The sequence below is a fragment of the Chiloscyllium punctatum genome, chromosome 17, assembly GCF_047496795.1.
Source record: "Chiloscyllium punctatum isolate Juve2018m chromosome 17, sChiPun1.3, whole genome shotgun sequence".
NCBI classification, from domain to species: Eukaryota; Metazoa; Chordata; class Chondrichthyes; order Orectolobiformes; family Hemiscylliidae; genus Chiloscyllium; species Chiloscyllium punctatum.
The window spans coordinates 44276905-44303496 of NC_092755.1; the positions used below are offsets into that span (position 1 = coordinate 44276905).

General features: G+C 44.3%; 1 protein-coding gene across 2 annotated transcripts in view; it reads right to left on the reverse strand.

Moving 5' to 3' along the window:
* Positions 1–26592, reverse strand: part of mmp11a (matrix metallopeptidase 11a) — a 94323-nt gene that overhangs the window by 36493 nt on the left and 31238 nt on the right. The window contains exons 2-3 of one of the 2 annotated variants that reach the window (XM_072587025.1): positions 12244–12506; positions 7542–7685 (exon numbers count right to left, since the gene is read on the reverse strand). In XM_072587025.1, coding sequence (XP_072443126.1) covers positions 7542–7685; positions 12244–12506 — 407 coding nt within the window. The remainder of the gene's footprint in view (positions 1–7541; positions 7686–12243; positions 12507–26592) is intronic. The other variant, XM_072587026.1, reaches the window with a different exon arrangement.

Consider the following 26592-nt stretch of genomic DNA (forward strand, 5'->3'; position numbering starts at 1 on the left):
TCACCCTTCTAGAATGAACAACTTCATACTTTCCCATATTATACTCCATTTGCCAACTTTTTGCCCAATCACTTAACATATCAATCTCCCTGTAAACTGTTTTTATCTCTCTCACCTTTCCACATCGTGTTATTGACAAATTTGGCCCCTGTACATTCACTTCCTCCAAGACTTTCATATATATTGTAAACAGTTGTGGTCCCATCCCTGATCCCAGTGGAACCCAGGTCACCCAACCTGAAAAAGAACCCCTTATACCCACTTGCTGATTCCTCTCCATGAGCCAATTCTTTACCAATGCCAAATACTACTTTCAACACTATGGGCTCTTATGACTTAACCTTTTGAGAGGTACCTTGTGAAATGCATTCTTGAAGTCCAAATACTGGTCCCCCTTCTATCCACTCTACTTGAGACTTCAATGAAAAACTCTCAAATTCATCAGACACAATTTCCCTTTAATGCAGTCATGCTGACTCTGCTAAGTTAGATTACGTTTTTTCTAAATATTCTGCTTTTACTTTCTTAATAATTGATTCAGACATTTTTTCAACAATAGATGTTAGGCTAGCCAACCTATTGTTACCTGCATTTTGCCTCCGTCCCTTTATGAATAGAGGTGTCACATTGGCTGTTTTCCAACCCTCTGGTACTTCTCCAGAATTCAAGAAATTTTGAAAATTACAACCAAGGCATCCACCATCTCTGTAGCTACTTCTTTCAGGATCCTAGAATGTAAGTTATCAGGGCCAGAGGACTTATCTGCCTTTACACCGATTAACTTATCTAATACTGTTTCTTTAGTGATGGTGATGGTACTTAATTTCTTATCCGCATTCTTCAGTATTCTGAAGATGTTATCTAGTAGGTTGATGAAATGTCTGGAAATGAATCTTCCAGCTCAGCGAGCAAAACCTACATCCAAAACCTCAACCAGAGCTACAAATCTTCTCAAAACTTGCTAATTCTTCAGTATTAATGGGATCCTCAAAGTATCTTCCCCCATTAAGACTGATGCAAACTATCTGTTTAACTGCTGTGCCATTTCCTCATTCCCCACAGTGGCCCAGTGGTTAGTACTGCTTCCTCACAGCACCAGGGATCTAGGTTCAATTCCTGTCTTGGACGACTGTCTGTGTGGAGTTTGCACATTCTCCTTGTGTCAGTGTGGATTTCCTCCCACAATCCAAAGATATGCAGGCCACATAAATTGGCCATGCTAAATTACCCATAGTGTTAGGTGCATTAGTTGGGGTAAATATAGGGGAATGGGGTTGGGTGGGTTACTTTTCAGAGGTATGGACTTGTTGGGCCAAATGGCCTGTGTCCACACTGTAGGGAATCTAACCTAATCATAACCAATTCCCCAGATTCATTTTCCAAGGGGCCTATGATCACCTCAACCTCTCTCTTCCTTTTTATATATTTAAAGAAGCTCTTATATGTTTTTGTATATCTTGCTAATTTGTGTCATAATTTCTCTTTTTTTTTTAAGTTATCCTTTCCTGGATTCTGAATTTATCCCAGTCTTCAGGGCTATCATGACTTGGGCCTCCTTGAAGGCTTTTCTTTCAACTTAATACTCTCCTCAACTTCCTTGGTTAGCCATAGTTGGTTCGTCCCTCTCAGAATCTTTCCTTCTGATTTTTGCTGCGAGTCATAAATTACCTCCCTAAAATGTCTGCCATTGCTTGCTTACGTCATTCCTGCTACTCTACCCCCCCCCCCCACCCCGAGAACATAGAACAGTACAGTGCAGTCCCTTTGGCCCTCAACGTTGTGCTGAACTTTTATCCTATTCTAAGATCAAACTAACCCACAAACCTTTCATTTTACTATCATCCATGTGCCTATCCAAGAGTTGGTCCAATGTCCCTGCTGGCAGTGCATTCCATGCACCCACCACCCTCAGTCTACAAAACCTACCTCTGACATCTCCCCTCAAAACTTCCTCCAAACACCTTAAAATAATGCCCCCATGTGATAGACATTTCCGCCCTGGGAAAAAGTCTCTGGCTATTCACTCTATCTAGGCCTCTCAACATCTTGTACACCTCTATCAAGTCACCTCTCATCCTTCTTCGCTCCAATGAGAAAAGCCCCAGCTCCCTCAACCTTTCTTCATAAGACATGCCCTCCAGTCCGGGCAGCATGCTGGTAAATCTCCTCTGCACACTCTCCAAAGCTTCCACATACTTTTTATAATGAGGAGACCAAAACTGAACACAATATTCCAAGTGTGGCCTAACCAGGAGTTTGTAGAGCTGCAGCATAACTTCACGGCTCTTAAATTCAATCCCCCTGCTAATCTAAGCCAACACACTATATGCCTTCTTAACAACCTTATCAAATTGGATGGCAACTTTGAGGTATCTATGGATGTGGACCCCAAGATCCCTCTATTTCTCGATACTGTCAAGAATCCTGCCTTTAACACTGTAATCTACATTCAAATTCGACCTTCCAAAATGAATCTCTTCACACTTTGCCAGGTTGAACTCCATCTGCCACTTATCAGCCCAGCTCTGCATCCTGTCAAGTGTCCCGTTGCAATCTACAACAGTTCTCCACACTATCCACAACTCCATCAATCTGCGTTCATCGGCACTTACTAACCTACCCTTCCACTTCATCATCCCTTTGTTAAAAATCACAAAGAGCAGAGGTCTCAGAACGGATCCCTGCAGAACACCACTGATCACCGAACTCCAGGTTGAATACCTTCCATCTACTATCATCCTCTGTCTTCTATGGGCCAACCAATTCTGTGTCTAGACAGCCAATTTTTCCTTCATCCTATGCCTCCTTATGTTCTGAATAAGCCTTGCTAAAATTCATATACACCAAATCCAGTGCTTTACCTTCATCAATGTGTTTGGTCACATCCTCAAAGAATTCAATAACACTTGTGAGGCAAGATCTGCCCCTCACTAGGCCATGCTATCTGTAATCAAACTATACTTTTCCAAAAATCTTAAATATTGTATCTCAGAATCCTCTCCAATACTTTGCCCACCACAGACATAAGACTGACTCACCTGTAATTCCCAGGGTTATCCTTATTCCCTTTCTTGAACAAGATAATAGCACTTGCCACCCTCCATCATCTGGTATTTCTCTAGTGGACAGTGAGGACGCAAAGATCATCGCCAAAGGAGCGGCAATCTCTTCCCTCACTTCCTGTCGTAACCTAGGGTATATCCTGTCTGGCCCACGGGCATATCAGCCTGTTTCATGCTCTCCTCACAAATGACAAGGTTCCTCTCACTAGTGAATATTGAAGCAAAGTATTCATTAAGGATCGTCCCTACCTCCTCTTACTCCAGGCACAAGTCCCCTCCACTAACCCTTATCATCCCTACCTTCATTCTGGCCATCCTCTTGTTTCTCACACAAGAGTAGAACCCCTTGGGATTTTCCTTAATCCTACCCACCATGGCTTTTTCATGCCCCTTTCTATCTCTCCTAAGTCCCTTCTTCAGTACATTCCCAGTTACCTTATAACACTCTAGACCCCTCTCTGATCCTTGCTTGCTCAACTTTAAGCAAGCTTCTTTCTTCCTCTTGACATTGCACAACTCTTGTCATGCAAGGTTCCTTCACCCTACTATCCCTTCCTTGAATCAGTGGGACAAACCTACCCAACATTCGCAGCAAGTGCTCCCTAAACAACCTCCACATTTCTGTTGTGCATTTCCCTGAGAACACCTCCCAATTAAATATTTTCCCATACCACCTGCTCTGATCCCTCTCTGTGACTGTAGTAAAGGTCAGGGAGTTGTGATCACAATCACTGAAATGGTCTCCCACTGAGCAAATTGAAACCAGACCTGGTTCGTTGCCAAGCACCAAACCAATATGGCCACCCCTCCAGTCAGCCTATTTACATATTGAGTCAGGAATTCTTCCTGAACACCTAACAAAATCTGTTCTTTCCAAACAATTTTCACTAAGCAAGATCAAGTCACCCATGACAACAACCCTGCTCCTTCTGCACATTTCCAAACTCTGCCTCCCAATCTGCTCCTCCACATCTCTGTTGTTGTTGGGGGAGTGGGGAGGGGGGGGGGGGGGGGGTTCTATAGAAAACTCCCAATAAAGTGACTGATCCTTTCCTATTTCTGACTTCCACCCATACTGACTCTGTAGACAAACCCTTTTCGATGGCCTCCCTTGATGCAGCTATGATACCATCCCTGATTAGCAATACCAATCCCCCACTTATTTTGCCTCCCTCCCTATTCTATTTGAAATATCTAAACCCTGGAACATCCAACAACCATTCCTGCCCATGTGATATCCAAGTCTTCGTAATGGGCACAACATTGTAGCTCCAAGTACTGATCCATTCTCTAAGTTCATCACCCTTATTCTCAACACTTTTTGTGTTAAAATAGACACACTGACTGCAACTGTCTATCCTTCCTCACAGATTCTCTGCACACTGTATCTGCCTGTTCACCAGCTACCCCATTTACTGATCTGTGGTTCTAGTTCCCATCCCCCTGCCAAACTAATTTAAACCCTCCCAAAGAGCAGTAGCAAACCTCCCACCCAAGATATTGGTATCTCTCCAGTTCAGGTGCAAACTGTCCTCGTTGTACAGGTCCCACCTTCCCCAGAAGGTGTCCCAATGATCAACATATCTGAAGCCCTCCCTCCTACACCACCTCTGCAGCCACATGTTCAGCTGCACTCGCTTTCTGTTCCTCGCCTCACTAGCCCGTGCACCAGTAATACCCTGAGATTATGCTCTGCTTGGCCTGCCTTTTAGCTTCCAAGCTAACTCTCTATATTCACTTTTCAGGTCCTCATCCCTTTTCCTAGCTATGTCATTGGTACCGATGTGGAGCATGACTTCTGTACCTTGCCCTTAAGAACAATGCAGACTTAATCTGAGACATCACTGACCTTGACACCCAGAGGCAACATACCATCCAGGAGTCTTGTTCGCAACTACAGAATCTCCTGTCTGTTCCTCTAACCATTGAATCTCCTATCACTATCACTCTCCTATTCTCCCCCCTTCCCTTCTGAGGCACAGAGCCAGGCTCAGTGCCCCAAACCTGACCACTATGGCTTTTCCCTGGTAGATTGTCCCCCCTAACAATATCCAAAGCAGTATACTTATTATTGAGGGGAACGGCCACAGGTGGTGTAGGACCATTCGGCGCAGCCACTTTGGAGTGAGCGATTCGGCGTGGCCGATTTGGCGCGACCCATTTCGGCACAGACCCTGTAACTTCTCTCAATCAGCCCCTCAGTCTCTCAAATGATCTGAAGTTCATTCGGTTCCAGTTCCTTAACACGGTCTGTGAGGAGCTGGAGTTGGGTGCACTTCTCGCAGGTGATGTCAGTAGGGACACTAATGGTAAACCTTACCTTCAACATCCTGCAAGAAGACCATGCATTGGCCATCCCCTGTGCTCTAAATGGGATTTTTAAAAAGCCTTACTTTACCAACCCTCCATACAGAGTCTTTGTTTTTTTGGTTAGAAGAGGAGGACGGGTGGGAGACACTACATATGTACTCTTTCAGTTTTAGCCACTGCCCGAAAATATTAGTTCACTTAGCCAGCGGTCCCCAGTGCCCGCTTCCACCCATATCCAGCCTTCGCTCTGCCAATTCACGAGGTAAGTATTTTATATTCACTTTTGTCGGAAAGAAAATCTCAAATTCCAAGTAACGATGGCAAAGGCACATTGTCAGTGCGAATCTGCACAGCAATTTCCCACTTTGCTGGGCCCAGTTAGAAAGCTGCCTCCCAGCACTTGGTCATTTGCTGTATTCACTCATGGGATGTGGCCATCTCTGGCTAGGCCAGTATTTATTACCCATCCCTATTGGCCAGAGGGCAGTTCAGAGTCAGCACATGTAAGCCAGACCAGGTAAAGATGACAGATTTCCTTCCCTAAAGGATATTAGGAAACCAGATGAGTTTTTCCCAACAATTGACCATACAGGTAATGGAGATCATGGAGATAGTGAGGACTGCAGATGCTGGAAAGTCAGAATGAATTGAGCTGGAAAAAGCACAGCAGGTCAAGCAGCATCAGAGGAGAAGGGGACTCAACATTTCAGGTCAGAATCTTTCATCAGAACTGGGGGAGGGGAAGGGGGCTGAGAAATAGAGGTAGGGGTGGGGCTAGGGAAAGGTGGATGGGATTGTGATCAGTGGATGCAGGTAGGAGGTGGCTGTGAGTGATCAGTAGGAAGGGTCCAGCAGATAAGTGGGAAGGAAGATGGACAATAGGGTTAGGTTAAGGTAGGGGTGGGGAGAGAGGGCTGGAATGAGGTGGGGGGTGGGAAGGTTAGGATGCTGGTGAATTCTGTGGGAAGGCTGTATGGTTGTAAGCTCTCTAGGCGGAACATGAGGTGTTCTTCCTCCAGTTTGTGTGTGGCCTTGTGTTGACCGGGGTGTGGGGGAGAAGGGGGCAGGATGGACATGTCATTGCGGCAGCGGGAGGGGGAGTTGAAATGGATGGCAACCAGAAGGTGGAGTTGACTTGGAGCTTATGGACCATAAGTGTTCCCTGAACCAGTTCCTGAGTTTGCGCTCGGTCTCTGGATGGTTGGCTCATGCAAACTGGAGAAAGAACACCTTATCTTCTGCCTCGGGAGCTTACAACCATACAGCCTTAACATAGAATTCACCAGCTTCCAAATCTCCCCACACACCGGCCCCCCCCCCCCCCCCCCAACCTCATACTAGGCCCAGCTTCCCCCTCTCCACTCTGCCCTCTTAACTTGACTCTACCTGTCCATCTTCTTCCCCACCCATCCACTCCACCCTTCCCACTGACCAATCACAGCTACCTGCATCAATCTATCACCATCCTACCCATCTTTCCCACAGACCCTTCTCCCTCCCTCTATTTATTTGGAACCCCCTTCCCCTCCCCCAGTCCTGATGAAAGGTTCTGACCTGAAACATTGAGTCACCTTCTGGTCTGACGCTGCTTGACCTGCTGTGCTATTTCCAGCTCCACTCTTTATCCATAATAGCTTCATGGTCATCATTAGATGCTTAATTCCAGATTCTTTGCTGAATTCGAATTCCACCATCTGCCACAATGGCATCTGAACCAGGTCCCCACAATATATGCTGAGTTTCTGGATTAATAGTCTGGTGATAATACCATGAAACCAATGCCTTCTCAAACAGCCTACATGATAGCCTCTCATCTCACACTGGTACCGAGTCCGGGTTAGAACTGTTCTGGGCTGAAAATGTGTTGCTGGAAAAGCGCAGCAGGTCAGGCAGCATCCAAGAAACAGGAGAATCGACGTTTCGGGCATAAGCCCTTCTTCGAGGAAGAAGGGCTTATGCCCAAAACGTCGATTCTCCTGTTCCTTGGATGCTGCCTGACCTGCTGCGCTTTTCCAGCAACACATTTTCAGCTCTGATCTCCAGCATCTGCAGTCGTCACTTTCTCCTAGAACTGTTCTGGACCTGCTATCAACTAAATATCTTCATCGACTGCATTTCAGTTGCGGATGTGGAACAGAGGGTTCTCTCTCCATCCTCAGTGACTCTTACCGTGTAAACTCAATGATAATATCAGCACTGGTGTCTTGTACCTCGGTAAATGTCAAGGGAGTCACATCACTCCACACTCTCACTGCTTCAGCAATAGCTTGTCTTACTTTTACTTGGTTGAGTTGCCAAGGAAATCGCACTATTCTAGAAAAAAATAGAAACCTGTGATAGTTTATTCTGAGAGAGTGAGGGGTTCAGTCAGATGTGCAGCAACCTTGCTGCTTTGTATAGTTCAACACTTCAGGAGCTGTCAACATTGACAAACCCCCTAGGCGCGTTCGATGAAATTTTAACCAGGGATAACAGTCTTTCTGTAAGTGGTGGTGGTGGGAGATTAAGTTCACCAAAGTAGTTGGCAGGTCTGGGCCTGTGCTGAACCTGCCCTCATTTAGCAGCTATACGTCAACTCCAGGGGAGGTTGGTTAGTAATTTAAACATTGTTTATTCATTAATCAGTTTCAACAATATTTTAAAGCTTGTTCAAATCTAACAATGAATATGCAGCAACTTTCTCTCTGATTGGGAAATCCCCATGTGGAGAACAAACAGCCACACAGCACACAAGCAATGTGCTCTTCACAATGTGTGCAAAGATGTGGTAGTTGTAAAGACACTGCACAGTACAACAAGCTGGTCAGACACAAATAGAAACTCCAGAGAACATGGATCCACAGGTTTCCTGAGCTTTCTGAAATTTATCATTGAACCAACAGCATGAATAGAATTGTAGTTAATGGAACTCTTTGGAAGTCAAGTAGAGAGTGATGAATACAGCAATTATTATTCTATTAGAGCCATGAATGACAGGGCTGCTTTCTTACCTCTAAGAGGTTCTCTGTGCAACTCTGGTCACCACACTATTGGACTGAAAGGAAAGATCCTTGGAGCAGAGGAAGCTCGGGGTTGAGGGATTCTGCTTGAGGTATATAAAAATATGAGAAGGGCAGAAAGGGTGGCTCAAGAGGATCTTTTCCCCATGGCAGATATGTCTGAGACCAGAGGGCATAAGTTTAAAGTGAGGAGTAAGGGTTAGGGAGAACAAGAAATTCACCCAGAGGATGGCAGAAATATGGAATTTGCTACCTGACAAATTGGTGGAGGCGAGGACTCTCGCAACATTTAAGGAGCACTTGGATGAGCACTTAAAATGCAAGGGCATAGTAGGCTATGGACCAAGTGCAGGTAAATGAAATTAATGTAGTTTGGTGTTTAATGGTGGGCTGAAGGGCTGTTCCTATTGTATATAACTATGACTCCCTCCAGTGGAAAAGGCTTTGCCTTGGCAAGAGATTCATTTCTGCATTATGAAGATATTGAGACTAGGATCAGGATGGAACTTGCTTTTGGGCCGAGGGGGATCAGGGAGCAGGAGCTAGGTGATCATTTGCAACAATACAGTCACCGTGCTGGGGCCTAGAATTGGTAATCAGAGAGGGTACAACAAAAAGGATAACTCAGAGACAATACCCAGCTGGAAGTACAAGCCAACATTCCATTTCTTGGATTGCTGACAGCCATGTTTCTGGATGCTGCTAATAAGATGGCAGTTACATCCTGTCACCTATAGGAAAACTGGTTGCCTGATGGCACTGTATATTGAATAGCTTTGAAAGCGACCACAGCCCTCAGTACTGAATATTTCCAGGATGCTATTAGAGATATATTCAGGATCTCCCAATCAACTCAACTAAAACATAAAGGCAGATCATCAATTTGTAGCTTTGTTAGGGCCAATAACTATCTCAATTTTAAAAGCCAAAGTACCACAGCTAAATAGAACTTCCTGCTGGTGTTACTGGGGTGAATTTAAAGTTTGTAGGGTATGGGGAAGAAAGTAACATCAGAACAGAATAGCAAGGTGCAACAATACCAGAAGAGATAAATAACACTACAGTAGGAAGTAGTAAGGGAGAAAGGAATAAAGTCTAATCAGGATTACAGTGTGTTTATGTGAATTTAGGGAATGTGATACTGTACTTAGAATTGGGGAGTTATGGGCAGAGATTACTCTGCGGAAATATCATGTTGTCGAAATAACAGACCTGGCTTGAGGAAGGGTAATACTGGGTGCTAAATATTCCTGAATACGGGATGCTCAGGAAATGCAAGATAGGAACAAAAATTGAAAGACGTGATGTTATCTGAAAGTAAAAATAGGTGAAAAACAAACAAGTAAAGAAAAGAAAATAATGGAAAAGAGCAGTTGGCCTAAAGTTTTTGAACTCGACATTGACTCTAGAAGACCCATAAAATATTCTTCTCAGGGCGTGGGCATTGCTGGCTGGTCCATCATTAATTGTCCATCCTGAGTTACCCTTGAAAACGGCAGTAGTTGTGGTGTTTTAAAAGGTGCTACTGCAGGAGGTTTGGTGAGTTACTGCAGTGCATCTGTGCTATTGTGCCAAGTGGTGAAGGGAGTGAATGTTGAAGATGTGAAATATGATCCCCATCAAGATGGTCCCTTTGTCCTGGATAATCTTGAATTTTGTGTTATTGGAATTGCACACATCCAGGCAAATGGGGAGTATCCCAACATATTCCTGACTTGTACCTTGTAGATGATGGATAGGCTATGGGGAATCAGTAATCACCATCCCCATAAAAGGTTTAGGCAGACTATGGAACAGATTAAAGAACATTCTAGAGTAAGAATAGTTAACAGGGGAAAGCCAACTTCAATGGACCAAGAATGGATCTGACCCAGATAGACTGAATCAAAGGATGGCAGGAAAAGCTATAGCTGCCTTTTAGCTTTGGACAATCAAGATAGATTTTCCATAAAGGGCAAAGATAAAGCAAAGCACTCCAGAGTCCTGTGGATGACAAAAGAGATACAGATTAAGGTGAAGGAAAAATAGAAGCATCAAGTGTCAGATAAGATAATACAACCGAGAATCAGGTCAAATACAGTAAGTTCAGTTACGAAGTAAAATAGCAAATTAATGAAGCAAAAAGGGAGGAAGAACAGAAAGAGAGTGACAGCCAATAAAAAATAATCTAAATGTCTCTTTTAAGCAAACACAAAGCAAAAAAGGGAGTAAGTGGAGGAGTGTGGCCGATTTAGGCCAAAGTAGGGAATTACACAGGCATAACTGGGATGTTAAATGAATACAGGTACTGTCTTTACAAAAGGAAGAAAGCACTGGTGAATGAGGAAGCAGTTAAGACTCCTGAAGGTTTAACAATCGATAAGGAGGTATTACATAGGCTATCCATATTTAGAAGTGACAAAGCACTGGGATTGGATGAGATGCATCTAAAGCTACTGAAGGAAGAAAGGCTGGAAATTGTGGAGGCAACGGCAAGACCTTTTCTGGTCATCCTTCGACTCAAAGCATTGGAGAATTGCAAAGATTACACCCAGCTCAAAAGTGTATAACAATAAGTGGCACAGAAGCTCAATGATTAGCACTGCTGCCTCACAGCCCCAGGGAGTTGGATTCAATTCCCGCCTCAGGTGACTGAATTTGCACATTCTCCCTGTGTTTGCGTGGGTTTCCTCCGGGTGCTCCAGTTTCCTCCCACAATCCAAAGATGTGCAGGTGATGTGAATTGGTCATGATAAAATTGCCCAAAGTATTCAGGGATATGTAGGTTAGATGCATTAGTCAGGAGTAAATGTAGATTAATAGAGTAGAGGAATGGGTTTTGGTGGGTGGGTTACTCTTCAGAGTGTCAGTGTGCACTTGTTGGGCCAAATGGCCTGTTTCCACACTGTAGGGTTTCTATGAATAGGCCATGCAACTACAGACCTTAGATAAACCTTGGTGGTGGAGATGTTTCTACAAATTATGATCAAGAACAGAATTAAATAGCGACATGGACAACTGCAAGTAATACGGCCAGCATTGATTTCTTAAGGAAAGTCATATTAAATTAACCTGATGGAGTTATTTGATGGGGTAGCGGAGAAGGATGAGGTGCACAATGTTGTTAATCTGATGGACATGGACTTCCAGAAGACATCCGATACAAAGCTATGATGTAGGGGAGCTGGTGTTGGACTGGGGTGGACAAAGTTAAAAATCACACAACACCAAGTTATAGTCCAATAGGCTTATTTGGAGGCACTAGCTTTCACAGCGCTGCTCCTTCACCTGATGAAGGTGCAGCGCTCTGAAAGCTAGTGCTTCCAAATAAACCTGCTAGACTTTTACCTGGTGATGTGTGATTTCTAACTTTGATACAAAGCTACACAGACTTGAGAGCAAAATGTTATAGCTCATGGAATAAAAAGGGAACAGTTGCAAAATGGACAGGAAATTGGCAAAGTGATAGGAAACTGGATGGACAAGGTTCAGTATAATCCCTGGTAGAGTCCCCTTGGGATGGTCAGTATGTTGTATTATGGCATAGGTTCCTGACCACACAAGCACTGTACCTTTAAGAAAGTTACATGATATCACAACATTCAACATTCTAATATAAAAAGGTTACTGAATGGTCTTCACTCAATGTGTTGGTGTTTGGGCAGCTATATGTATGCAATGTAATCTCAGGGAGCACAGAACCCAGATTGCTACAATATCACATACTTACACAGACACAATGTAAATACGATTGTCAGTATGTAAACTACAAAATATCGGACTAAACATCCACTGTTCATGGCATACATTACAAGGGTTAACATAGAGCAAACCTATCTGCATCACTGGGTACAGTATGATCCTGGGTAATTCTATAAAGAGTAATCTCCTACTTATATGTTAGGTCAGTTTTGTTCCACCGTCCTCCTGCCAGCACAAAGCGTCGTTTCCTTTTTGAGGAGCCATGTTGGATATTTTTCCCAGATGGCAGATCAGGAACACCACAGCGGCGAGGATTAAGGAATGCTGAGGTAGCCCCAGCACTGTTCTGAAAAGCATGTTCAGTTGGTTGCAATAGATCCTTGTGATGGGACTGGAATTGCCATCTCCCAGGCCTCTGCTTCTGACTGGGGAGACTCAGTTCATGACTCCAGCCCTGGAATGTTCAGGAACGGAGAATTAGTTGGATTTCATGAAAAAGAACAACATTTATGGAAAGCAACAGATTTTAATTAAATGGAGAAACAGGGATCATTCTTGTAGTGATTGAAATGAGGTCAGCTAGCCTTCAAAGTTTGGATTGCGTTATCTGGATGATGGGTGGTATGGAGCTGTCCTTACTTTGAAGGCTGGCTGACCTTGTTGCAATCACTAGAACATAAGACATAGAACAGTACAGCACACGACCGGGCCCATTGGCCCACAGTGTTGTGCTGAACATGATGTCAAATAAATTAGTCCCTTCTGCCTACCCTTGGTAGGCAGAATTATTAATCTCCTTCCATTCCTTGCTTATCTAAAAGTCCCTTAAATGCCCTTATTACATCTGCCTCAACCACCAGCACTGGCAGTGCATCCCAGACGCCTACTACTGACTATATAAATCTTGCCCCTCATTTCAACTCCAGGAAAAAGATTCTGACCATCAGCCCTATCTACACATTTCATTTATAGACTTCTATCAAGTCTCCCCTCAGCCTCTGCCACTCCAGAGAAAACAATATGAGTTTTTCTAGCCTTTCCTTATACCTCATTCCCTCTAACATAGACAGCATCCTGGTAAGCCTCTGTTGCACCCTCAGGTTGTTTTCTCTGGAGCAGCAGAGGCTGTGGGGAGACTTGATAGACATCTATAAAATTATGAGATGCATAGATAGAGTTGACGGTCAGAATCTTCTTCCCAGGTGGCGGCGGTGGTGTGGGGGGGGGGGGGGGGGGGGGGGGGAAAGAGTTCAAAGGAGATATGAGGGGCAAGTTTTACACAGAGAGTGGTAGGAGCATGGAATGCGCTGCCAGGGGTAGTGGTGGAGTCAGATATAATAGGGCCTTTTAAGGGACTTTTAGATAAGCATATGCAAGGAATGGAGAGATATCGACTAAGGGCAGGCAGAAAGGATTTGTTTAATTTGGCGTCATGTTTGGCATAACGTCGTGGGCCGAAGGGCTCATTTCTGTGCTGTTCAGTTCTATGTTCTATGGTCTCTCCTTATAGCTCACACCCTCTAATTCAGGCAGCATCCTGGTAAACCTCTTCTGCACCCTCTCCCAAGCCTCTATATCCTTCCTGTAATGTGGTGACCAGAATTGAACGCAATACTCTTAATTAATTGTGGCCTAAGCAAAGTCTTATAGATTGCAACATGACATTCTGACTCCTGTACTCAATTCCCCGACCAATAAAGGCCGGCATGCCATATCCCGTCTATTCCACCCCATCTACTTGCATGGCCACTTTCAGGGAGCTGTGGTCTTGAACCCCAAGATCCTTCTGTAATCAATTGACCAAGGTTGGATTTGGGATTTTGATCAACCACTTGAACTGAGGGGCACTGCTAAGAATCGAGTGTGAAGTGTTCCAGTTCCCGTTCCTTTTCAAAAGCATTCAATTAACAACAGGCATTTCAGATTGAAATCAAGTAGCAATGTCAATCTGCATTTCCTTCAGAAAAGTTGGAACTGAGAGAGAGATTTTCACATTCCCCCTAGCTGGGTTCAGTCAGTTAGCTTCTCCTGTTCCTTGGTTGTTTGGGTGCTGTGTCACATGTTAGTGTTTTCACTCAACAGACACTGAACCTCTGACTGCAGTGATTCATTGCAGATATAAACAGAAAGATGAGTCAGAGCCATTTCAGTGACCATGTGGGAAAGCAAGTACTGTGGATTAATGACTCCCAGGCAGAACATACAAAGCTTCCTCTGGGACGAACAGGTTTCATTAGGTTTGGGCAAGTTAAAAGGGATTTAATCATCTCCTTCAGACATTGTGGTTTGCATTTCATCATCATGTGCAGTAATGGATTGTAAAAATGCTGATGGCAAAATACTCCGTCCCAGAGAAGTCAGGGCAAGAGACTCCACAATCTTTACACTCAGTCTTCAAAGTGCACATTTGATGGGGTTTTCCCCCCTCATCAGTTTCAACGGTATAAGTTATTTATTGAGAATTAAAGCACGCAAGTCCCCAGGTGTTCTTAACATCCAAAAGCTTTGTTCAACGGGAGCCAGCATAAATTGGCACTGCCTCACACTGCTATCTCACTGATAAACACTAAAGTCCTTCGGGATGCCTGCTGCATTGTTCAGTGTGGTTCAGATGGTCAGGAAAGGCTACTGGTTTAATTCTGTTCTTTAGTTAGCTGAGCAAAACTAGATGGTTTCATCTCCTTAACTATGAAAAAGGTTTTATACACAATTTTTATTTCAGGCTGATTTGAGTTTCATTCCTTCATAGGACGTAGGTGTTGCGGGGCCAGAATTTAATGCCTGATCCTAATTGCCCTTGAAAGAGGTGGTACGGTGGGGTGGCACGGTGGCTCAGTGGTCAGCACTGCTGCCTCACAGTGCCAGGAACATGGGTTCAGTTCTCACCTTGGGCGACTGTCTGTGTGGAGTTTGCATATTCTCCCAGTGTCTGCGTGGGTTTCCTCCGGATGCTCTGGTTTCCTCCCACAGTCCAAAGATGTGCAAGTTAGGTGAATTGACCATGTTAAATTGCCTATAGAGGTATTTGCATTAGTCAGGGGTGAATGTAAGGGAATGGGTCTGGGTGGGTTGCTCTTCAGAGGGTCGGTGTGGACTTGTTGGGCCGAAGGGCCTGTTTCCACACTGTAGGGAATCTAATCTAATCTAATCTTCCTTTCAGAACTCTGATGTTAGTGCGATAATACAAAATGCAGTTATTTTGACCCAACAAGTGAAGGAATGGTGTTATACTTCCAAGTCTGGATGCAGTGTGACTTAGAGAGGAACTGGCAGGTGATAGGGTTCACACGTACCTACTGAACTTGTTCTTCTTGCTGGTAGAGGTCATGGGTTTGGAAGGTGCTGTCTAAGGATTCTTGATGAGTTACTGAAACACTGCAACCACTGCGTGTTGGTGAAGGGAGTAAAAGGTTTGGGAGGTAGATGAGGTGCTAACCTAGCAGACTGCTTTGTCCTGATGGTGTCAAACATCGTAACTGCTGTTGGAGCTGCACTCATCCAGGCAAATGGAGTATTCCATCACACGCCTAACTTTCAGATGGTGGACAGTCTTTTGGGAGTCAGGTGGTGAGTTACTTGCTGCAATATTCTAAGCTTCTGAACAGCTCTCAAAGCCACAGTATTTATGTGGATGGTTTAATTCAATGATAACCCCTGGAATGTTGTTTAAGACCATAAGAACATAAGACCATAAGACATAGGATTCGAAGTAAGGTCATTCGGCCCATCGAGTCCACTCCGCCATTTAATCATGGCTGATGGGCATTTCAACTTCACTTACTCCACTTCAAGAAGGGGAGTAGAGATAATCCTAGTAACTATAGGCCAGTGAGTCTCACTTCTGTTGTGGGCAAAGTCTTAGAGAGAATTGTAAGGGATAGGATTTATGCACATCTGGATAAGAATGATGTGATCAAGGATAGTCAGCATGGTTTTGTGAAGGGCAGGTCGTGCCTCACAAACCTTATTGAATTCTTTGAGAAGGTGACTAAGGAGGTAGATGAGGGGAAAGCGGTAGATGTGGTATATATGGATTTTAGTAAGGCGTTTGATAAGGTCCCCCATGGTAGGCTACTGCAGAAAATACAGAGATATGGCATTGAGGGTGAGTTGGAGGTTTGGATTAGGAATTGGCTCTCTGGAAGAAGACAGAGGGTAGTAGTTGATGGCAAAGGTTCATCTTGGAGTGCCGTCACTAGCGGTGTTCCGCAAGGATCTGTTTTGGGACCATTGCTGTTTGTCATTTTTATAAATGACCTGGAGGAAGGGTTAGAAGGTTGGGTGAGCAAGTTTGCGGATGATACGAAAGTCGGAGGAGTTGTAGACAGTGAGGAAGGATATGGCAGGTTACAGCGGGATATAGAGAAGCTGCAGAGCTGGGCAGAAAGGTGGCAAATGGAGTTCAATGTAGCTAAGTGTGAAGTGATTCACTTTGGTAAGAGTAATAAAAAGATGGATTACTGGGCTAATGGTAGACTACTTGGTAGTGTGGAAGAGCAGAGGGATCTTGGTGTCCATGTACACAGATCTCTGAAAGTTGCCACCCAGGTAAATAGTGCAGTGAAGAAGGCATATGGCATACTGGCTTTTATTGGTAGAGGAATTGAGTTCCGGAGTCCTGATGTCATGCTTCAGTTGTATAAGACTCTGGTGCGGCCGCATCTGGAATATTGTGTGCAGTTTTGGTCGCCATACTATAGGAAGGATGTGGAGGCACTGGAACGGGTGCAGAGGAAGTTTACCAGGATGTTGCCTGGTATGGTAGGAAGATCCTATGAGGAAATGCTGAGGCACTTGGGGTTGTTTTCATTGGAGAAAAGAAGGTTTAGGGGTGATTTGATAGAGGTGTACAAGATGATTAGGGGGTTAGATAGGGTTGACAGTGAGAACCTTTTTCCACGTATGGAGTCAGCTATTACAAGGGGGCATAGCTTTAAATTAAGGGGGGGTAGATATAGGACTAATGTTAGGGGTAGGTTCTTCACTCAGCGAGTCGTAAGCTCATGGAATGCCCTGCCAGTAGCAGTAGTAGACTCTCCCTCTTTATGGGTATTTAAGCGGGCATTGGATAGGTATATGGAGGATAGTGGGTTAGTGTAGGTTAGGTGGGCTTTGATCGGCGCAACATCGAGGGCCGAAGGGCCTGTACTGCGCTGTATTCTTCTATGTTCTATGTTCTATGTACCCACATTCTCCCCGTAGCCCTTAATTCCTTGTGACATCAAGAATTTATCAATCTAAATAATGTGCATGTATAATTAAATATGCATATTAGATGCCTTCATTTCAAGCATATATTGAGACTAACAGTCATCTTTCATTTCACCCCTCCTTGCAGTGACACCTGCCTGGGTTCCAGTAACACCAGGGTCTATAACCATTATTGACAAATGAAGTGTTGGGAGAGATCCTGCTCCTACCTTCAGCCCATTCCTTGCAGGAATGTAATATCCTCCCAATCTGTTGCAGATTTGTGTGGCCAGTGTTTCAGTTTTGATCAACTACCTCAGCAAAGGGACGACACAAATGTAAAGGTGCAGTGTTACAGAAAAGGGGAGTTCCTTCATATTGCAGGAGAGTGAAATGGTTAAGTGAATATTAATTGGGGGTTATTGGGAGAACCTGTGAGAGAATTACTGCAAAAGAAAAGGTTGATTGAGGTTCCAACAAAACGCCGCATGGAAAATCCATGAGGTTACATGTACTAATCTTCCTTTCTGCAATGCCCTTGAGCCAGAAAAATCATCTTGGTTTGTTGAGTGCCAACACATTTAGGAACTTTGCCTCTGAAACTACTGATACATTTGTGAGCTTAGCTTTTGAGAGCAGAATATAATGCAAACAATGAAGGAGAAAGTTGACCTTTCCTGGTAACTATAAATCATCTGTACAAAGGACATTGGCATCAAACCAACATCCCAAGTACCAGTTTGACGGTATTTCATATCCAGTTCCTGCTCATTTTTCCCAAATTATTGAAAATAACAAGTGCAAGGTTATTTGTTTCTTTGAAAGGGATACAAAGGATCCCACAACAGTATTTGAAAGAGTGGGAGTTATCCTCTCTGTCCTGGCCAATTATTATCCTTTGATCACCATCAGTTTATCTTGGCATTACCACATTGCTGTTTGTGTGATCTTGCAGTGCATTCCAACACATTAAAAACCAACCATTCTCAATGAAAGAAAGCTCAGTATTTCATACAAAAAGGAAACGATAGTGAAATAGTGGTTTTGAATGATGGCTAAAGGCTTTTCCCTGCAGCAGTTTATATCAAAGTAAGCAGACAAGTTAGAAAAAAACTTGATTAACGTTGAGCATTTGATAGACAGTTTACTCTCCTAATTCACTCAGGGGATCAGAAAAATCCCAGCTGGAGCCAATAATCCAGGTGCATGTGAAGAACAATTACTATGCAAGCATTTGTGCCCTTTCTCTCTGCCCCTCTCGAGAGATCATCATCCCTCATTGCTGACACTGCTGGTTTCAGTGATCTATGCACTAATATTCCCAAATCCGTTGCTTATGGTGTATCCTGTAGCCTAGAGCTATAAAGGTCACATTCCCACTGTTGGTTTTCCTACACAGTACTTTGCCTTTGTCTACATTAAATACAATTAGCTGCTCTTCAGCCACCTTTTATCTTCACATCTTTATATTTATTTTGCCCATTCTCAGGTGTTTCAACCCTGCCATCTTCAAACTTACACAACTTTGTTAATGGCCCCAATTCCAAATGATTTGTATATTCAGCACTGACGCCTATCCTATTCGATGTCACTTGTGCTTTAGCCAATTTTCAGTTCCCTGAGAAGTCTGTATCCTTTAACCATGCAAGGGAATTGCTTCCGTGGCATAGGATGAAATACCTTGCTTAAAATCAGAATATTGCACATTTACAGAACCTGTTGTAACGAAAGTCCTCATTCCTTCAAAGCTCACCTTTTAGCTCCAGTGTCAAGAGATTTCCTTCTTCATTGCCTCAAGATTCTTTTCTCTTCTTAACTAACAAACATCTAAGATAAAAATCACACAACACCAGGCTACAGTCCAACAGGTTGAACTGGAAACACACCAGCCCCCGGAGCAACGCTCCCCCACCAGGTGATTGAATCACCTGATCACCTGATGAAGGAGCGTTGCCCCGAAAGCCAGTGATTCCCCAACCAAACCTGCTGGACCACAACCTGGTGTTGTGTGATTTTTAACTTTGCATACCCCAGTCCAACACTGGCATCTCCGAATAACAAACACCTATGCAGTTTGTTAGTCTGTCTCTATACCCTCAATTTGAGGAGTGAGATAATATTAGCTTCTACTTTTTAATGTTTCAAAAGTTAATGCTAGAAATTTGCTGACCTTTTGTTCCACCTTGATTTAATCTTATCAGAGAAGTGTTTCTGAAATCACAATTTCTTTGAGTACTTTGTCCATTCTTTCCCTGACCACTACCCCTTCCTCATCCAAAGCAGGGATAACAATCCTGTACATTCTCAAATAAACACCCAAAAGGGACTCCATTGTCAAGAGATGGAACCAAGCAAAGGGAGTCCAGTAATCTGCGAACACGGAGTTAGTATTTGCCCTATATGCAATCACATAGTCTGAGCTCATCTACAGACTGTAACTACAGTCAATAAGTACTTTTTGTTGTGTAATGCATGTGAGAATTTTGAGGAAGGGACTCTGAATGTAGGATCCTTACATTTCATATCATATCCATTTACCATTACACACCTCCCTCTACTGGTGGATGCACAGTCAGTTCTTCTCATTGCTCCCAGCAAGAGGCAAAATATTCCAATCCAGACCAAAGGGGTAGCCATGGGAACCCGTATGGGCCCCAGCTATGCCTGTCTCTGGGTTGGCTATGTAGAACAGTACATCTTCTGTAGTTACACCGGCACCACTCCCCATCTCTTTTTCCGCTACATTGATGACTGCATTGGCGCCACCTCGTGCTCCCGCGAGGAGGTTGAGCAATTCATCAACTTCACCAACACATTCCACCCCGACCTTAAATTTACCTGGACCATCTCTGACACCTCCCTCCCCTTCCTGGACCTCTCCATCTCCATTAATGGCGACCGACTGGACACTGACATTTTTTTTACAAACCCACCGACTTCCACAGCTACCTGGATTACACCTCTTCCCACCCTACCTCCTGCAAAAATGCCAACCCATATTCCCAATTCCTCTGCCTCTGCCATATCTGCTCCAAGGAGGACCAGTTCCACCAAAGAACACACCAAATGGCTTCCTTCTTTAGAGACCGCAATTTCCCTTCCCACGTGGTTAAAGATGCCTTCCAATGCATCTCGTCCACATCCCGCACCTCCGCCCTCAAACCCCACCCCTCCAACTGTAACAAGGACAGAACCCCCCTGGTGCTCACCTTCCACCCTACCAACCTTCGCATAAACCACATCATCTGAAGACATTTCAGTCACCTCCAAACGGACCCCACCACCAGGGATATATTCCCCTCCCCACCCCTTTCCGCCTTCCATAAAGACCGTTCCCTCCGTGACTACCTAGTCAGGTCCACGCCCCCCCCAACAAACCACCCTCCCATCCTGGCACCCTCCCCTGTCATCACAGGAATTGCAAAACTTGTGCCCACACCTCCTCCCTCACTGCCATCCAAGGCCCCAAAGGAGCCTTCCACATCCATCAAAGTTTTACCTGCACATCCACCAATATCATTTATTGAATCTGTTACTCCAGATGCGGTCTCCTCTACAATGGGGAGACTGGATGCCTCCTCGCAGAGCGCTTTAGGGAACATCTCCAGGACACCTGCACCAATCAACTACACCGCCCCGTAGCCCAACATTTCAACTCCCCCTCCCACTCTGCCGAGGACATGGAGGTCCTGGGCCTCCTCCACCGCTGCTCCCTCACCACCAGACGCCTGGAGGAAGAACGCCTCATCTTCCACCTCGGAACACTTCAACCCCAGGGCATCAATGTGGATTTCACCAGCTTCCTTATTTCCCCTTCCCCCACCTCACCCCAGCTCCAACCTTTCAGCTTAGCACTGCCCTCATGACCTGTCCTACCTGCCTATCTTCCTTCCCACCTATCCACTCCACCCTCCTCTCTGACCTATCATCTTCATCCCCACCCCCATTCACCCATTGTACTCTTTGCTACCTTCCCCCACCCTCCTCTCTGACCTATCACCTCCATCCCCACCCTCACTCACCTATTGTACTCTATGCTACTTTCTCCCCACCTCCACCCCCCCCTCTCATTTATCTCTCCACTCTGCAGGCACCCTGCCTCTATTCCTGATGAAGGGCTTTTGCCCGAAACGTCGATTTTCCTGCTCCTCGGATGCTGCCTGACCTGCTGTGCTTTTCCAGCACCACTCTAATCTAGATTCCAATCCAGAGACCTAATGATGGCTTGCAATGAAGCACACCCATTGTTTTTCTCTGGTTGGATCTATGCTAGTGTAACAGAGGAACAGCGTCAACAATTGCTTCAAAACAAAATATTGTAATGGGAAAGAGGCAGTCTTATCAGAATCATTTACCACTGAAGGCCATTCATGCTATTGAGTCTGTATGTCTGTCAGGGAGACATTTTCAGAAAGAATTGAGATGGCATGTGACTGAAGGACTGGCTTCTAACTGGACCGTAGAATGTTAGATAAACAGAGATGGATTATACCATCCAAAAGTTCAGGGGGATGGAGAAGCTAATGGGGCTCAGAAAGACTAGTGGGTGGAGAGATTACAAAGATAAAAGCATTCTTTAGCAGATTCGGTTTTCAGCTCAGATTTCACCACTCATTACTTTGCCACAAGCGCCCATGCAGTTTCCTTTTGAAATCTTTAATCACTTCCAGACTGCAAGTGCCATGTCATTCCCACTTCCTCACATCCAGGCTGGACATCTTGCTCAAATATTAGTGGATACTGAATATATAATGATGCCCAATGGCTGAGCCTAGGTCAGCCTTTCGGACAGTACAGGTATCGGAGGAATGATGCATGATATAGTTACTAACAAGCTGGTGGTTGGCTCAATTCAGCTTTATTAGATTAGATTACATTACATTACAGTGTGGAAACAGGCCCTTCGGCCCAACAAGTCCACACTGCCCCGCCGAAGCGCAACCCACCCATACCCCTACATCTACCCCTTAACTAACACTACGGGCAATTTAGCATGGCCAATTCACCTGACCTGCACATCTTTGGACTGTGGGAGGAAACCGGAGCACCCAGAGGAAACCCACGCAGACACGGGGAGAACGTGCAAACTCCACACAGTCAGTCGCCTGAGGCGGGAACTGAACCCGGGTCTCTGGCGCTGTGAGGCGGCAGTGCTAATCACTGTGCCACCGTGCCGCCCATGGTGGATGGATCATTGTTCATTTTCCCAGATTACTTTCTTTAAGAGACAAAATGTAACAATGTCATGTGACCTATGATTCCAGATGATTTGGCTGCTATGAGATATGAGGAGCCCAAGTCAACAGAATTACTGAGAAGGTACAAGATGTTCACACCTGTAGACAATGGCACAAGCATCTTCTGTTATTCTCCAAGTCTCACAGTTCAGAGTATCAGAATTTGTAAACAGTTTAAATTATCTGTTTAATTCCAAACTAGAATGGAGCTGGGAGGGTCAAGAGTTCATATTAAGCTACTGGATTTCCTAAGATTTTTCAGACTCACACAGGACCAAGACAGTCTATAAGAATCAGAGAGAAAGACAGAGAAGGACACAGACACGAAGATTTGGACCTGAAGCCAAAAATGTGCAGATGTTCGCGATGCAGAAGCATGTGAACAGTTCACACCCCATTGAGGAGATACCACTTCAATTGAATTAAATTTATTGTCACGATTACCGAGGCAGTGAAAAGCTTTGCCTTGCGAGCAATACAGGCAGATCACATAATTAAATAGTATAGATGAGTAATAGGTAAACAGCGGCAAAACAAAAACACAGGTTGAGGCGAGTGCTAAGAGTTTGTGAGTCCATTCAGTATTCTAACAGTCGGGTTGAAACTGTTGCGAAACCAGCTGGTACATGTGTTCAGGCTTCTGTACCTTTTCCCCAATGGTAGAGGTTGTAGAAAAGCATTGCCAGGGTGGGATGGGTCTTTGAGAATGCTGGCGGCCTTTCCTTGACAGCGGGCCTGGTAGATGGATTCTATAGATGGGAGGTCGGCCTTTGTGATTGTCCGGCTGAGTTCCCCACTCTCTGTAACCATCTCCAATCTTGAATGGTACAGTTGCCATGCCAGGTCAGACAGAATGCTCTTGATGGCGCACCTATAAAAATTGGCAAGGGTATTTGCTGTCATGCCAAATTTCCTCAGCTGCCTGAGGAACAAAAGACGTTGTTGGGCCTTTGTAACCAGTGCATCCACATGAAGAGTCCAAGAAAGATTGTTGTTGGTGACTACTCCCAGGAGCATGACACTCTCCACTCGTTCCACCTGCTGTTAGTGTGTAGGGAGGCATGAGTAACATCCTGCTGAAAATCAATGATGCGTTACTGGATTTTGCTGGCATTGAGAACTAGGTTGTTTTCGGTGCACCATTTTTCCAGGTCTTCCACCTAACGTCTGCCATCTGTTTCATCTAAGAATCTGAGATTTGACCGACTATGGTGGTGTCATCAGCAAACTTATAAATGGCATTAGTCTTCTATTTGGCGATGCAGTCATGGATATACAGTAGGGGGTTGAGTACGCACTCCTGGGGGGGCTCCAGTATTGAGTGCTAGTGAGGATGAAATATTGTCCCCAATCTTCACGATTGTGGCCTGTGAGTCAGGAAACTGAGGATCCAGTTGCAGAGACTGGGGCTTAGTCCGAGATCACTAAGTTTAGTGATCAGTCTCAAGGGGATAATAGTGTTGAACACTGAACTGTAGTAAAATGAGTAGGATTCTGGTGTAGCTGTTCATGGTGTCAAGATGTTCTAGGGAGGAGTGAAGGGCAAGTGATATGGCATATCTGACGTGGATCTGTTGGTGTGAGGAGTTATAGGCTGGAATATTCGTCTAGATTGGGCTGGAGAAGGAACCCCCAACGTCACCTTCACAATGAAAATCAATTCAGGAAGCAGAAACGATTATATGGAAAAGGAATTTTTTTCTAAAAAATGAAGCACGCCACGGAAGCAGAGAATTTGTACTGGATTTAGGAGAATAAAAATGTCCACTTAAAGGATAGTGCGAAGTATAAATTGTGTTGGATGATTATTGATCAAATTAAAAATTACATGCAGGACATTTTCTGTTCACTAAAATAGATGTTGCCTACGGGCAACTGTCTGTGTGGAGTTTGCACATTCTCCCTGTGTCTGTGTAGGTTTCCTCCGGGTGCTCTGGTTTCTTCCCACAGTCCAAAGATGTGCAAGTTAGGTGAATTGGAGGGTCGGTGTGGACTTGTTGGGCCGAAGGGCCTGTTTCCACATTGTAAGTAATCTAATTTCAGTCGTGGTTAGGCAATATTACTTCCAGCACCACTAATCCAGAATCTGGTTTCCAGCATCTGCAGTCATTGTTTTTACCTCAATATTACTTCTAGTTTATTTGTTGCACTACTAGTCTTAAAAACTTAATTTTGTCACATGATCTTTTCAGTCAGTCACTGAAATACAAATCTCTTTTAAAAAGTTTAGATCACTTATTTAGATTAGATTATTACAGTGTGGAAACAGGCCCTTCGGCCCAACAAGTCCACGCCGAAGCGTAACCCACCCAGACCCATCCTCCTACATTTACCCCTTTTACCTAACACTACAGGCAATTTAGCATGGCCAATTCACCTAACCTGCACGTTTATGGATTGTGGGAGGAAACCAGAGCACCCGGAGGAAACCCACACAGGCACGGTAGAATGTGCAAACTCCACACAGAGTTGCCTGAGGCGGGAATTGAACCTGGGTCTCTGGCGCTGTGAGGTAGCAGTGCTAACCACTGTGCCACCGTGCCACCCACTATGGGGATTGTAATGCGGATTGGATTTGTTATCTCTTGAATTTACATTGTAACTTTTAAAATCACTGTGATCTCAAGCTAGAGTTGAGAATTCAAGTGTAACCATTCTCCACTCTTTCTCTGAATGTATTCATCATCCTTCCATTTCTTTATGCTATACTTTTTCAACGCCCATTTTGAAATTTGCTTCAGTTTTGTAGATAGAATGGAAAAGCCATTCTCCCTGCAGGAGCGTTTGAGAGGGAATTCAATAGGGGTTTTCAAAATGACAAGGAGTTTTAAAATCTCAACATCACGCAAAGGGCAGGTGGAGAAAAACTATTCACACTTCCACAATGATTGAGAGCCAGAGGGCACCGACTGAAGATAAATGGTAAATGAAGTACCTTAATAAAAGTGTTAAGGACCTACCTGTGGTGGAGGTAGATTTAACTATGACATTCAAAAAATGAATTAGATCTTTATCTGAAGAGGCCTATAGAGAATGGAACGAGATAGATTATTCTTTGAGAGATTTGGCATGGATAGGAGAGGCTGAATGGCCTCCTAATGTGGTGTACTATGCAACAGGCAATAGGCCTTGCCATCATGCACCAGGATGCAGAACATCAGAACAGGTATAAAGCACTCCTTGCTACTTAATGGGCAAATTTGGAATTGATGAGATTTGAATGAAGAACAGGGATAGGCCATTCAGCCCATTAAGATTGGCCTGCTGTTCAAAAGCGAGGATCGCAGATGCTGGAAATCAGGAGCAAAACGTGTGGTGCTGGAAAAGCACAGCCAGCCAGGCTGCAACCAAGGAGCAGGAGCATCGACATTTTGAGCATAAGCTCTTCATCGGGAATCCTGATGAAGACTTTAGTCTCAAAAGGTCAATTCTCCTGCTCCTCGGATGCTTCCTGACCAGCTGTGCTTTTCCAGCACCACACGTTTTGCCCTGCTATTCAATACAACCATGACTGATTGAACATTTCTTTGCCTTTTACCTACCTCATTCCCATCGCAAGTAATCAGAAATCAATCAATGTTTTACCTTAAACATACTCAAAGACTGAGTCTCTACAGCCCTCAGTGTTAAATAATTCCAAAGATTCACAACCCTTGAGTAAAATAATTTCTCTTCATCCATTTTTGTTAAAGAAATTGTGCCTCTTGGTTCTAGATTTGACCAACAAGGAAAATATTTTACCTACATCTTCGTGTCTATCCCTTTAAGCATTTGCAGGTTTCTGTGAGATCACCTCTTCTTCTTTAAAACTCCAGAAGATACTCCCTCAGTTTGTCCCTCCATAGGACAGTCCTACCATCCCTGCAACAAGCCTGGTGAAGCTTTGTTGCACTCCATTTATGGCAATATCTTTTTCTGAAATAGTGAGATCAAAACTGTACACAGGACTCTAGGTGTTGTCTAACTAAGCTCTTTCCTACTCCTGGACTCAAATCCTCTTGCAATAAAAGCGAACTTGCCTAATAGCTTGTTGAACCTCCAAACCAACTTTCAGTGACTTAAGGATACCTAGGTCCCTTCATATCTACACTTTCTAACTCCTTAACACTTAAA